The sequence below is a fragment of the Anomaloglossus baeobatrachus genome, chromosome 9 (genome assembly GCF_048569485.1).
Source record: "Anomaloglossus baeobatrachus isolate aAnoBae1 chromosome 9, aAnoBae1.hap1, whole genome shotgun sequence".
In the NCBI taxonomy this organism is placed as follows: domain Eukaryota; kingdom Metazoa; phylum Chordata; class Amphibia; order Anura; family Aromobatidae; genus Anomaloglossus; species Anomaloglossus baeobatrachus.
The window spans coordinates 64849005-64862936 of record NC_134361.1 but is presented as its reverse complement, the minus strand read 5'-3'; the positions used below and the strand labels follow the sequence as shown (position 1 = coordinate 64862936).

At 42.6% G+C, this 13932-nt stretch overlaps 1 protein-coding gene across 3 annotated transcripts in view; it reads left to right on the top strand.

Annotated features, from left to right (window-relative positions):
* MCF2 (MCF.2 cell line derived transforming sequence) overlaps positions 1–13932 on the top strand; it is a 199036-nt gene that overhangs the window by 162361 nt on the left and 22743 nt on the right. For all 3 annotated transcript variants that reach the window (XM_075323774.1, XM_075323773.1, XM_075323775.1), the window contains 3 exons: positions 5392–5517; positions 8513–8734; positions 8829–8921. In XM_075323774.1, coding sequence (XP_075179889.1) covers positions 5392–5517; positions 8513–8734; positions 8829–8921 — 441 coding nt within the window. The remainder of the gene's footprint in view (positions 1–5391; positions 5518–8512; positions 8735–8828; positions 8922–13932) is intronic.

The window sequence follows — 13932 nt, the reverse complement described above, 5'->3', positions numbered from 1 at the left end:
AGTCTAAAAAGATGAGATACCCTGGGGATTTGTCAATGTTTAATTTACTCAGACTTAGGCGTACTTCTTCTTGTGTTAAATTAATTATATCGGGTGGTGAACTTTGATTTTTCACTTGTTGAATGATCCCTGGTACAGTCAGTTCCTTGGTGAACACAGATGAGAAATGCCTATTTACTATCTCAGTCTTTTGTTTGTCCTCTATAACTAACTTGTTATTATATTTTAAGGGGCCGATACTATCCTTTGTTTTCCTTTTGGCATTAATGTATTTATAAAAGATTTTGGGATTTATTTTAATGTCATTGGCGATTTTTGTTTCAGTAGCTAGTTTTGCTTGTTTGATTTCTTTTTTGCATTGCCTATTGATATCTTTATACTCCTGAAATGCTATTTCTGTATTCTCAGCCTTCAAGATTTTTAACGCCCTTTGTTTTTGTTTTATTATACTTTGTACAGTCTTATTTATCCATAGTGATTTCTTTTTATTCCGGGACGTTTTATTACCAGAGGGTATACGTTTTTTACAGGACTTTAGCAGTATATCCTTAAACTTTCCCCATTTATATTCGGTATCCCCAGTTACCATGACTTTGTCCCAATCTACACATTTAAGCTCTTCCCTTAATTTGTTGAAATCAGCTTTCCTAAAATTCCAGGTTTTAGCATTTCCCCTTTGAAATGTTCTATTGAATATTATGTTGAAGCTTACCATATTATGAACGCTGGTGCCCAAGTGCTCCCGGACCTGTAGATCTGAAATTGTATCCGGTCTATTTGACAGGACCAAATCTAGCAAATTATCTCCCCTCGTCGGTTCATCTACCATCTGAGAGAGGAAATGGTCTTGAATGGTAGATAAGAATTTACAGCTTTTAGCAGAACCAGAAGATTCTATGTCCCACTGAATGTCTGGATAGTTGAAATCCCCCATAATAAGAACCCGATTATTATTATTAGCTGCCTTTTCAATTTGTTCCAGCATTTCACCCTCTATTTGTTCAAGTATGTTAGGAGGCTTATAGCAAACTCCAATTAGCATTTTTCCATTATTCCCCTCACCATGTACATTTACCCATACTGACTCTACATTGTTGAGCGTTAATTTTTAACCATTTTTCACATTTTACAAAACATGAAAAGTTTGTTAGAGTGTGGTGTTATTAACCCCTTCATGACCATGGACGGATATATCCGTCATGGAGCGTGTCCCGTTAAGCCCCGCCCCCTGCCGCGGGCAGGCGGTGTTGATCGAAACATATCAGCTGTTTTCAACAGCTGACATGTGTGCCTGCATGTTACGAGTGGAATCGCATTCCATTCGTAACATTAACCCCTTACATCTCGCTGCCAAAGTCTGGCAGCGAGATCTATATGCTCGCGGCCATGATTTTTACTTACCGCCGCCCCACCGGACGTCACGTGAGTGATCACGTGACTTTTGGATGGTTGCCATCGTAGCACAGGGTCATGTGATGACGCCTGCAGCTATGAAGTTTCACTTTCGTTTTCCCTTGGCTGGGAGCAGAGAGATACAGGAAGTGACTGAATCTGCTGGTTACAGATGTATAGCTGTGATCAGCAGCTAGATAAGAGTGATCGGATTGCTGATCGCTATAGCCCCCTAGGGGGACTAGTAGAATAAAAAAAAAAAAAAGTTTTTTAAAAAAAAAAAACCTAAAAGTTCAAATCAACCCCCTTTCCCCCATTGAAAATTAAAGGGTTAAAAAATAAATAAATAGACACATACTTGGTATCGCCGCGTTCAGAAATGCCCGGTATATCAAAATATAAAATCAATTAATCTGATTGGTAAATGGCGTAATGGCAAAAAAATTCCAAACGGCAAAATTACGTTTTTTGGTTGCCGCAAGTTTTACGCAAAATGCAATAACAGGCGATCAAAACGTAGCATCTGCGCAAAAATGGTACCATTAGAAATGACAGCTCGAGACGCAAACAATAAGCCATCACTGAGCCATAGATCCCAAAAAATGAGAACTCTACGGTTTTTGGAAAATGGCGCAAAACGTGCGCCACTTTTATTGGACAAGCTTATGATTTTTTTTAACCCCCTAGATACAAGTAAACCTATACATGTTTGGTGTCTACAAACTCGCACTGACCTCAGGCATCATACCCACACCTCAGTTTTACCATATAGTGAACACCGTGAATAAAACATCCCAAAAACTATTGTGCCATCACACTTTTTTTGCAGTTTTTCCACACTTGGAATTTTTTTGCTGTTTTCCAGTACACCATATGGAAAATTTATGGTTTCATTTAAAAGTACAACCTGTACCACAAAAAAGAAGCCCTCATATGGCAAGATTGACAGAAAAATAAAAAAGTTATGGCTCTCGGAAGAAGGGGAGCAAAAACGCAAAAACGGAAAGTGCCCCGGGGCTGAAGGGGTTAATAAGGTGTTTGTTTACTACTGTGTTATTTTTTGTATTTATTGTGTTTGCATTATATAGACGGAAAGAGGTTGGCTACAATCTTAGGAGAACTTAGAGAGTTCTACATATTTTTTCAGGGCAAGTAGTGTATCTGTCATCATGGCAAATTGATACATTTTTGGGGCGAGAAAAATTGGCTGAATCTGATGAATTTAAATTTAAAAATATTCAATCATCTGTAGTTTATATACATTTTTAACTGTAGTAAATATTGCCAGCTTATGCTTTTGGATCTGACAAAGATATATAGGAAACTGATTCTTAAAGACTTGGGTATTACACGTCAGACTTGATTCCGGGTGTGTTGGAGTGAGATGCACCTTTACAGGGAACCAATCAGCAGGATTTTTATATATCAAGTAAAGCCAGTGCTATACTGGCACTAGGATGCTGAATGTAACCATACCTTTTGTTCAGAGATTGGATGTTTTATTTCAGAAATATGTGAAAGTAAAGTTATAGAAATGCACTGCTATTTGATTGACAGGTGCAACAGGAAGGGAATATGTGGGTCAGGTCTTGCTATCTATTCCCTGCCTTTGTCTGTCTGCCTGCGCCAGAATTAATGTCTATGATTGTGACAGGGGGAGGAAGGCTATGCAGGCAGACAGGGGTGAGAATAGATAGCAAGACCTGACCCACATATTCCCTTCCTGTTGCACCTGTCAATCAAATAGCAGTGCATTGCTGGAACTTTCCTTGCACATATTTCTGAAATAAAACCTCCAATCTCAATAGAAAAGCTATGCTTACATTCAGCATCCTAGCGCTAGTATAGCCCTGGCTTTACTTTTATAGCTGAAAATCCTGCTGGTTTGTTCCCTTTAAAAGAAATGAACCTCCTAATGGATTTGGCACATATATTCAGCTGCTGTGCGTAAGAGAAACAAGTCAGTGACTGGAGTAGATTTCTGTAATTTATAGCACTTATTTCAAAAGAGTCCCATACACCACTAGTGAATCTCTATACTTGCTTTGTTCAACTTTCCCCCAAACCAATACCTTATATTTCAGTCTTAAAGAAAAATATTGCAATGTTTTAACCACATATGGCTTTTATCAAGCAAAATAAGAGAAAAGGTAAAATATGGCCAGAAATTACATCATAGATGAAGATGAATGTGGCGGTGTTGTGCCCCCTTCTGGAGGCGTTTTGGCCACTTTTCAGAAAGTAGGCATTTCTGACTGGGTCTGGACTTGCCTTAAAAAGTTGGCAAATTTTAGTGCAGCCTTGAGATGCTCAAAAATTTTGCACCTTTTCAAACAATTTATCGCCAGAAATCTGTAGAAGACCGTTTGGTGAATAGGGGAAATATTGTGCAATATGCTTTTTGTTCTGCAATGGAAAACACATGCATATGTTACATATACTGTTGTTGCATATATGTGAAATTACAAATCTTTGCAGCACAAGTGCATACCAATATAATCCCCAAATATAATGAAAGTCTAATATCTTCACAACTCGTCTATTACAGTACTTATTAGTCGGAGGACTTTTGAGCACTATTGGTACTTTGTTATAGCTACCTTTCTAATACTTATAGATACACATCTGTCCAGGGTAGAGATGACCGGACTCGTGGAAATTTGGTTCGGTGGCTTCGGCTGGACTTTAGATAAAGTTCTGATCTGGACCCGGACTTGACCTGAACCCCATTGGAAGTCACTGGGCAGTTTGAGTCTCTGGCCACATGCAGCCAGCCATAAACAGACCACTTCAGATCACTTGGGTGGCGATTTTTCTTTTTTTTTTTGGTACACACTACTTCCGGCAATGCTGTTGTTACACCCAGTGTGAGCCATTCAAAGACTGCAAGTGGCTCGCACTGGGCTGAGCACTGGGCACCTCGATGCTCGCTCGAGTGGTCATCATAGATAAAGCACCCGAACTCCAAACTCGAACAGTGATTTTTTTTTGGAATGTCTGTGCTGTGTACGAACTCCAAACTTTACTGTTTGGGTCCACTTATCTCTGGTCCAGGCAGAAGAAGTGCCAGCTTTGTCTCAAGCACCATGTATGAAATTTGTGGGTGCAATGTAACTTAAGGCCGCTTTATCGTACGTTCGCATGAGCGATCGCACTCGCCCCCATCGTTTGTGCGTTACGGGCAATTTGTTGCCAGTGTCGCACAAAATCGGTCACCCCCATCACACGCACTTACCTCCCGAACGACCTCACTGCAGGCAGCGAACATCCTCTTCCTGAAGGGGGAGGGATGTCACACAGCGGCCGGCCAATAGAAGCAGAGGGGCGGAGATGAGCGGGACATAACATCCCGCCTTCCTCCTTCCTTCCGCATTGCCGGCGGGACGCAGGTAAGCTGTGTTCATCGTTCCTGAGGCAGCACACATCGCTCCGTGTGCCCCCCCGATAAACAATCGGCGCGCAGAAGGATGATCGATTTTTTGAAAATGAGCGACGTGTCAACGAGCAACGATAAGGTGAGTATTTTTGCTCGTTCACAGTCGCTCGTAGCTGTCAAACGCTACGATATATCAGACGATGCCGGATGTGCGTCACTAACGACGTGACCCCGACGACATATCCCCCGATATAGCGTAGCATGTAACGGGCCCTTAACTTATAGGTAGACTGGTTTGTACCTTCCTTCATTAGGTATTATATCAAATCATCTGAGAAAGTAGATTTATGGGATTACTTCATGTTATAATATTTCTCAAAAGTGTGAAATTTATGCTCAATGTTCTGTTCAAACATTATATTTTTATACATTTATTAACGTATTGAATTCAACAAACATGGTAAATCTGAGATAAGATCACCTAGTGGGAAACATTAAAAATAGAGTTTCTTAGTAACGAAAGATAATTTATGATATTGTGCTCTAAAATCTGCTCTCTCTCTAAATACATACAATATGACTGCTTCCACTGATGCTTTACTGACAATATTGTATATTGATAGGAATTACTGAAGTATAGTATTAATTCAGAAGGTTTCCAAGAATTACAAGAAGCTCTGGTTTCTATGCTGGACCTACTAAAATCAGTCAACGACTCCATGCATCAGATAGCGATAACCGGGTACAATGTAAGTATGGATGCTTTGTGATAAAAGCTGTAGGTTTAGGGGTCTAGAGAAGGAAAAACTAAAAATGTGTACTATACTCAGCCTCACAACAAGCATGCAGTGGATGGTGACTTAGTGGTTAATAGTGCTGCCTTGCAGGTCTGAGGTCCTGTGCTCAAGTCCATCTGAAGGGTTCTTTTTTGGTTCTCTGGTTGTGCCCTTAAAAAACAAACATAAATTTGCTTACTATAAATTCTGACCTAGTGTGTCTACAACCAATTTATGAGAATTTACATTGTGGGTCCTCTTGGCTTATGCCATATTGTCACCCCCTACACTCACCCTGGCTAGTGAGCAGACCAACGAGAGCACTAGTCTTTCCTCAGCAATAAAAAAAACACAAGGATAGGCGAACAGATAGGATAAATTGAAACAAGAAGGAAAAACAATCTAAGCAGCTATTATGCAGCTAACACCACAGCTGCAAATGACTCGAGACAAAAGCTTCTTTCAGAGCCCGACCCCTTCCAAAGTGGACCGCATGGAAGTGAGGTTTCATATTCTATCACCGGCATCAGATGATAAGACATTCGACTTTATATGGCAAAGGGAAGTGGTAGCAAAATAGCTGAACCTCAGATAAAAGCTACCAACAGCAGCCAGACAAGGAAAGGTGCTTAATCCTTACAGCACTGCAAGCAATTAGATGTCAGTCAAGTGCCAGTAGTGGATCTACAAGCAATAAGGCGCTGTGACCTTCTGATTGCAGACTCGCCCAAGAACAGTGGGCAGTACACAGCCTTCTTCTACAAGGGGCCTCCGGACCCTCAGGACTGGGTTCAACTAAATGAGATGCATGGAAGGTATCAACTTACTGGCGATCACTTCCGATACTGGTATCCACATCCTTTCATCAGGACCATACCCCCTCCAGTGCACCAAATATTGAAGAGAGTGCCAAAAACTGATTATTATTATTATTATTATATGTTGAAGAATTAGCCACCAACTACCCTGCTCCATACCTCTTATGACAGTGTCTCATAGGAGAGAAAAGTTTATTACAAATGTTTGTTTAATTAAGAAATCTATATTTATGCAGAATTCTTGAGAAAAAGTAATTTAGTGCTAGTCCTTATCCCTTTCTATGTTAATGGTTCTATTTACCATATGTGTAATCTAATCTCTGCCGGCGCGGATCGCTGCTGCCGGCCATTCATCAGCTTCCGCTGACATCACGTCAACAGAGCAGTGGCTTCTTTTCCGCTCTGCTCTATTGATGGGGAGTGACTGTGACAGCAGATGTCATGCTTGACAACCGCCTCCCCATTGCCTAAATGTGGGAAGCTGGCTATCAACTAGCGTAACGCCGGCAGCCACACCCCATCCACAAAGCAGTCTGGAAGAAAAAGAGCTGCTCTGTTCACATGGAGTAAAGAAAAGAAAAAGAGGCGAACAACGTCCAATTTCATCAAGGAAATAATTTATTCAGTAATATTATATATATCAAAAATGAATTTCAAACGGAACAGTGAATGGATATACATGGTATAGAAGAAATAGCGGTGAATAATAAATGTGAATATGTCCAACTGAACACTGCACGTAGGACCCAACACTAGGTAAGGTGCATGAATCTGCATACAGAAAAAGGGCCAAAGCAGAATTACATCCACAATGTATGGAAATACTGGCCCAATGGTATCACAGTCTCAAGAAATGCTTTTAAGCTCACCTCCAATATATTAATAGTGGCAAAAGAAGGGGAAGGGATATATGGGTACATAGGAGGTTCCTGCAGCTGCAAATATAACAATGCACTCTCCCAAGGCTAATCTGTAGAAGTCTGTTGAAAATTCAATATGTCACTGCAGCTGAGCTGCATCGATAAATAATCCCCAATATAAATCATCAGGCTAAAAATCGCTGAATAGAATCTCCACTATATAAAGGGGTATCACAATCAATGCAACAATTAAAGCCACAGCTATATGACAGTCTCAGAAACCTCATATGTAACCCACCTATAATATACAACTGATCACTTTAAGTCATATTAATATAGGAAAAATCCCATGGCCACCAATATGGGGTATATATATCACACAATTAATATAATTTAGATAAGTAAATCAGACATAATAGTCAGCTACCCCCACTTGGTGTAAGCCAAAAAGGGAAAGCTACCAAGTGTAAATCCCAACCACAATAGCTAAGTGGTATTAGTAGATAATCCCTTCTTTTGCCACTATTAATATATTGGAGGTGAGCTTAAAAGCATTTCTTGAGACTGTGATACCATTGGGCCAGTATTTCCATACATTGTGGATGGAATGTACATATTCACATTTATTATTCACCGCTATTTCTTCTATACCATGTATATCCATTCACTGTTCCGTTTGAAATTCATTTTTGATATATATAATATTACTGAATAAATTATTTCCTTGATGAAATTGGACGTTGTTCGCCTCTTTTTCTTTTCTTTACTACTTGCCTTAGCGAATGTCCTTATAAATTAATATATCCATGAATGTCTTGACGAGATATTTATTAATATGAATATTTCACACTTTTCATTGCTGTTCACATGGAGCAGCTAAATTGCTGGCAGGTTGCCTTTGTTGGCAACTACCTGTCTGTTCGTTTTTGGGACATAGATAAAACAAAAGTCCCAGACTACTCTTTAATGTTTACACCAAAACTTAAAAAAAAAATTGGCCTTTTTTTTTGTCCTCATCCGCAGCATAAAAATAGAGTTTAAAAAATGTTCCTCTTCATCCGCAGTGGACAACAAGTAACAAGGAAGGGAAAAAACAGCTTTTTAGAGCAAATTTTCAACATTAAAATAACATAATTTTTTAATACATGTGATTTACAGTTTACTCTTTATCACATTACTTATACCCTTGCCATAATTTTGAGTGACCATTGAAAATATTAAAATAAAGCGATTGTGTAGATATTTATTTACATTTTATTTTTTATTAAAATCCTTGTTTTTGTCACTCAGGGAGATATAAATGATCTGGGCCGGATATTAATGCAAGGTTCTTTTAGCGTGTGGATTACTCATAAGAAGGGACCTACAAAGATGAAGGAACTTGCCCGCTTTAAACCCATGCAGAGACATCTCTTCCTCTATGAAAGAGCAATAGTTTTCTGCAAAAGGAGAGAGGAGCATGGAGACGGACATGACAAAACCCCATCATACAGTTTCAAGCACTTTCTGAAGGTTAGTGTATTTCTGACAAGCTATGTATCATGCTGTATGTTTAGGAGGACGTCATGACACAAACTACAGATGTCTTCTTCTCGTCTCCTTTTAGATGAATGCTGTTGGAATCACAGAAAATGTTAAGGGGGATAATCGCAAGTTTGAAATCTGGTACAGCGGCCGAGAAGAGGTTTATGTTGTACAGGTTAGTTTTTCGTATTAAAGGAATATAAAAAAAAACCTTTCTTAAATAGTTTACCCCCTATGTAAAGTTAAAAAACAAACTTTACACTCCCCTCCCACACTGGTACTGTTCCAGTGATGTCAGCACCGGGTCTCCCAGGGCTCACGTAACATTGTTATGCCACATGAGCACTGCAGCCAATCAGTGACCAGACCAATAATGGGGCTACAGGTGTCACTCTTTGTACGGACATCTGTGGGTTTGACTATGGAAGTGTGAGCAAACTGCCAATTAGTAACCGCTGATTGATTGGTGTGGTCTAGCGGCATAGCAATGTCATGTGATCCCTGGGAGACCCAGAGTAGACAGCGCTGGAGTGACACCGGTGTGAAGGGCGAATATATAGTTTTTTATTTTACATTAGGGAATACAGTATTTAAGAAAGGGTTGTCTATTACGAAGGATCTATTGTGTAACCTGCAAAGGTACCACCACTAGGCAGAACTCCATTACGGTACAGGAAGGGAGGGCAGAAACAAGGGAACCACTTTATTAACAAACAGGTAATACATGTGTAAATCAATGGTGAATTATAGTTTGGCAACAGTATAGTTAGCAAACACTACAGATTCTAGCTAAACCTGTGTCGCCCCAATTATTACCAGTTTCAATACAATAGTAAACTAAACTTTACAGGGAAAATTTACTTACGGCACTAACAACCCAACTGGCCCCTGATACATGGTCCGTGTGGTTACCACGCCCTGACTACTGAGGCCGTCGCTAAATCCTATCGGGTGTGCATACCGGTAAAGGACCCATATTAAGTAATGGCGAGGGGGAACAAGTCCACTCCTGGGAGCTCAATGCGGCGATGCTCAGATGACCCGTCGGTGCACACTTTCCTTCCAGGACAGGCAAAAACTTCCCTTCTTCCACAAACACAAGTTCTGTTTTTACTCTTCCCGATTGCTTCCCGATCTCAGTCTGCGCACGCACCACTATCACTGCCATTTTCTTGAATTCTATCTCGTTAACTGAACCCGCAGCCCGCCGCAACACCTCTGAGCCCGCAGTACCGCCGACTCTCCTGAGCTCCAACACCCCCGAGCTCGAAGTATTGTCCACCTTCCACCTTCCATCCTGTGACTCTCCTGTGTCACAGACACCTCCATCCTCTGAGCCCGCAGCATGGCCGACCCAGTCTCCTGAGCCTTTCTACTGCCTCTGCCACGCTGTCCTGGTGAGCTAATATAAGAAACACTAGGATTATAAGACGGACCCCATTTTAATATTAAAATTTATTTTTTTCGATTTTCCTTCTCTAAATTTGAGGTGCGTCTTATCCTAGGCTTATACTGGAGTCAGTAAGTTTTCCCAGTTTTTTTGTGGTAAACTTGCCTCGACTTATATTCGGGTCGGCTTATACTCGACTATATATGGTATTTTAATAACCATTCCAGGTCTTCTATCTATCAGTTTTACTAATAGATTTTCTTTTCCTGGTACTGTATAAACCCCATATGTCCTCTCAGAGTTTTCACCAAACCTTCCTCAAAACAGAATTTGAAAATAAAGATTAATGTAGACATTGAAGACCCCTCAGGCATCAAAGCTCTCCATAATTCCTGTTAAGATGAGAAATATGTCAGGAGGCGTTCCACATGGTCAGGTTAATGAGGCCAGCACCATGCTGATCTGAATTGGCATACTGCTGGGTTTACATATGATGATGATAGATTATCTCGAGAATTTCCAGAATGGTCCATTAGGGAGAAAGAGTGAACTCCACTATAACTATAACTACTTCCTTCAGAAGAAATTTACTTCTGCCCGCTAATGATTCCTTTGGCTATTTTGCATCTTCTCATTAGGTCATAATATGTCAAATATATAATTGGTTCTGAGGTTAAAACAAATGGCTAAGACAATTATCCTCTATAACTGCTGTCTTCCCAGACTGAAGACAGGCTCATATACCATACACTGAGCCCATCCTTTGTCTTGGAGAAGAGCAGTGCTTGGCTTCTTTGTTGCATCATTTCAAGTAAAAAATTTTTGGGAATGACTCTAAAGGGTGCTTTACACGCTGCGACATCGCTACCGATATATCGTCAGGGTCACGTCGTTAGTGACGCACATCCGGTGCCGGTAGCGACATCGCAGCGAGTGACACCAAGGAGCAACGATCAACGATCGCAAAATCGTCCAAAAACGGTGATCGTTGACACGTTGCTCCTTTCCTTAATATCGTTGCTGCTGTAGGTACGATGTTGTTTGTCGCTCCTGTGGCACCACACATCGCTGTGTGTGACACAGCAGGAACGACGAACATCTCCTTACCTGCGTCCACCGGCAATGAGGAAGGAAGGAGGTGGGCGGGATGTTACATCCCGCTCATCTCCGCCCCTCCGCTTCTATTGGCCGGCCGCTTAGTGACGTCGCTGTGACAATGAACGCACCTCCCGCTTGAAGGAGGGATTGTTCGGCGGTCACAGCGACGTCGCTGCACAGGTATGTGCGTGTGACGCTGCCGTAGCAATAATGTTCTCTACGGCAGCGATCACCAAATGTCGCACGTACGACGGGGGCAGGTGCTATCGCGCTCTACATCGCTAGCTATCGCTAGCGATGTTGCAGCGTATAAAGCACCCTTAACTCTTGAAATGAACTATCCACTGGATAAGGTCGTAACTAGTGATGAGTGAGCTCTGGCACGCTTGTGTGCTCGGTACTCATAGCTAGTGATGAGTGAGCACTACCATGTTCGGGTGCTCGGTACTCGTAACTAGTGATGAACGAGCACTACCATGTTCCGGTGCTCGGTACTCGAAACTTGTGATGAGCGGGCACTACCATGCTCGGGTGCCCTGTACTCGTAACTAGTGATAAGCGAGCACTACCATGCTCAGGTGCTCAGTACTCGTAACTAGTGATGAGCGGGCACTACCATGCCCTGGTGCTCTGTACTTGTAACTAGTGATGAGCGAGCACTACCATGCTCTAGTGCTCTGCACTTGTAACTAGTGATGAGCGAGCACTACCATGCTCTAGTGCTCTGCACTTGTAACTAATGATGAGCAGGCACTACCATGCCCTGGTGCTCTGTACTTGTAACTAGTGATGAGCGGGCACTACCATGCCCTGGTGCTCTGTACTTGTAACTAGTGATGAGCGAGCACTACCATGCTCTAGTGCTCTGCACTTGTAACTAGTGATGAGCGAGCACTACCATGCTCTAGTGCTCTGCACTTGTAACTAGTGATGAGCGAGCACTACCATGCTCTAGTGCTCTGCACTTGTAACTAGTGATGAGCGAGCACTACCATGCTCTAGTGCTCTGCACTTGTAACTAATGATGAGCAGGCACTACCATGCCCTGGTGCTCTGTACTTGTAACTAGTGATGAGCGGGCACTACCATGCCCTGGTGCTCTGTACTTGTAACTAGTGATGAGCGAGCACTACCATGCTCTAGTGCTCTGCACTTGTAACTAGTGATGAGCGAGCACTACCATGCTCTAGTGCTCTGCACTTGTAACTAGTGATGAGCAGGCACTACCATGCTCGGGTGCTCTGCACTTATAACTAGTGATGAGCAGACACTACCATGCTCTAGTGCTCTGCACTTGTAACTAGTGATGAGCGAGCACTACCATGCTCAGGTACACTGTACTCGTAACTAGTGATGAGTGGGCACTACCATGCTCGGGTGCTCTGCACTTGTAACTAGTGATGAGCGGACACTACCATGCTCTAGTGCTCTGCACTTGTAACTAGTGATGAGCGAGCACTACCATGCTTGGGTGCTCAGTACTCGTAACTAGTGATGACCGAGCACTACCATACTCGGGTGCTCAGCACTCATAATGAGCAGTTGGGTGCTCGGATGGGCAAGAAACGAGTACAAAAATACTCAAGTTCCTCATTGACTTCTATTATATTTGGGTACTCAAGTCGCAGCCATCTGATCATCAACTACTGGTTACGAGTACCAAGCACCCGAGCATGGTAGTGCTCCCTCATCACTAGTCATAACGTCTTGATTGATGGTGGTCCGACTGCTGGGACCCTCACTGAATGGCAGAACAGGGAAATTGTACCCATCTTTACAATGGAGTGTCCTGCCCATGTCTGACCTGAGTACCATTCATTCCCTATTCTGCGCGGAACGCTTGTCTTTATTCCAGCAACCCTGTAGAGAATAAGTGGAGTGGCAGTCCAGTATCCAACCACTCTGCCGATCTGTGCTGGGTAGGCGATGGGACACCCACCCATCAGTAAGTTATCTGCTATCTTCCTAATAGGTGATGATTTGTTTTCACTGGACAATTCTTTTGAAACATTTGTCGCAACCACCCAGCTAACGGTTTTTAGTCCAGAGATGAACCATGTGGCCATATTAACAGCACCTTAAGGTGGTGTCACACACAGCGACGGCGACAACGACGTCGCTGCTACGTCACCATTTTCTGTGACGTAGCAGTGACGTCCCGTCACTGTCGCTGTGTGTGACATCCAGCAACGACCTGGCCCCTGCTGTGAGGTCGCCGCTCGTTGCTGAATGTCCTGCTTCATTTTTTGCTTGTTGCTCTCCCGCTGTGAAGCACACATCGCTGTGTGTGACAGCGAGAGAGCGACGAACTGAAGTGAGCAGGAAGCAGGAGCCGGCTTCTGGCAGCCTGCGGTAAGCTGTAACCACGGTAAACATCGGGTAACCAAGGGAAGCCCTTTCCTTGGTTACCCGATATTTACCTTTGTTACCAGCGTCCGCCGCTCTCACGCTGCCTGTGCTCCCTGCACGCCAGAGTACACATTGGGTAAATAAGCAAGGGTTTGCTTATTAACCCGATGTGTACTCTGGCGTGCAGGGAGCCAGGGCTAAGCGGTGTGCGCTGGTAACCAATGTAAATATCGGGTAACTAAGCCCTTGGTTACCCGATATTTACCTTAGTTACCTTAGTTACCAAGTGCAGCATCGCTTCCACGCTTCGCTGCTGGCTGTGGGCTGGTCACTGGTGAGATCTGCCTGT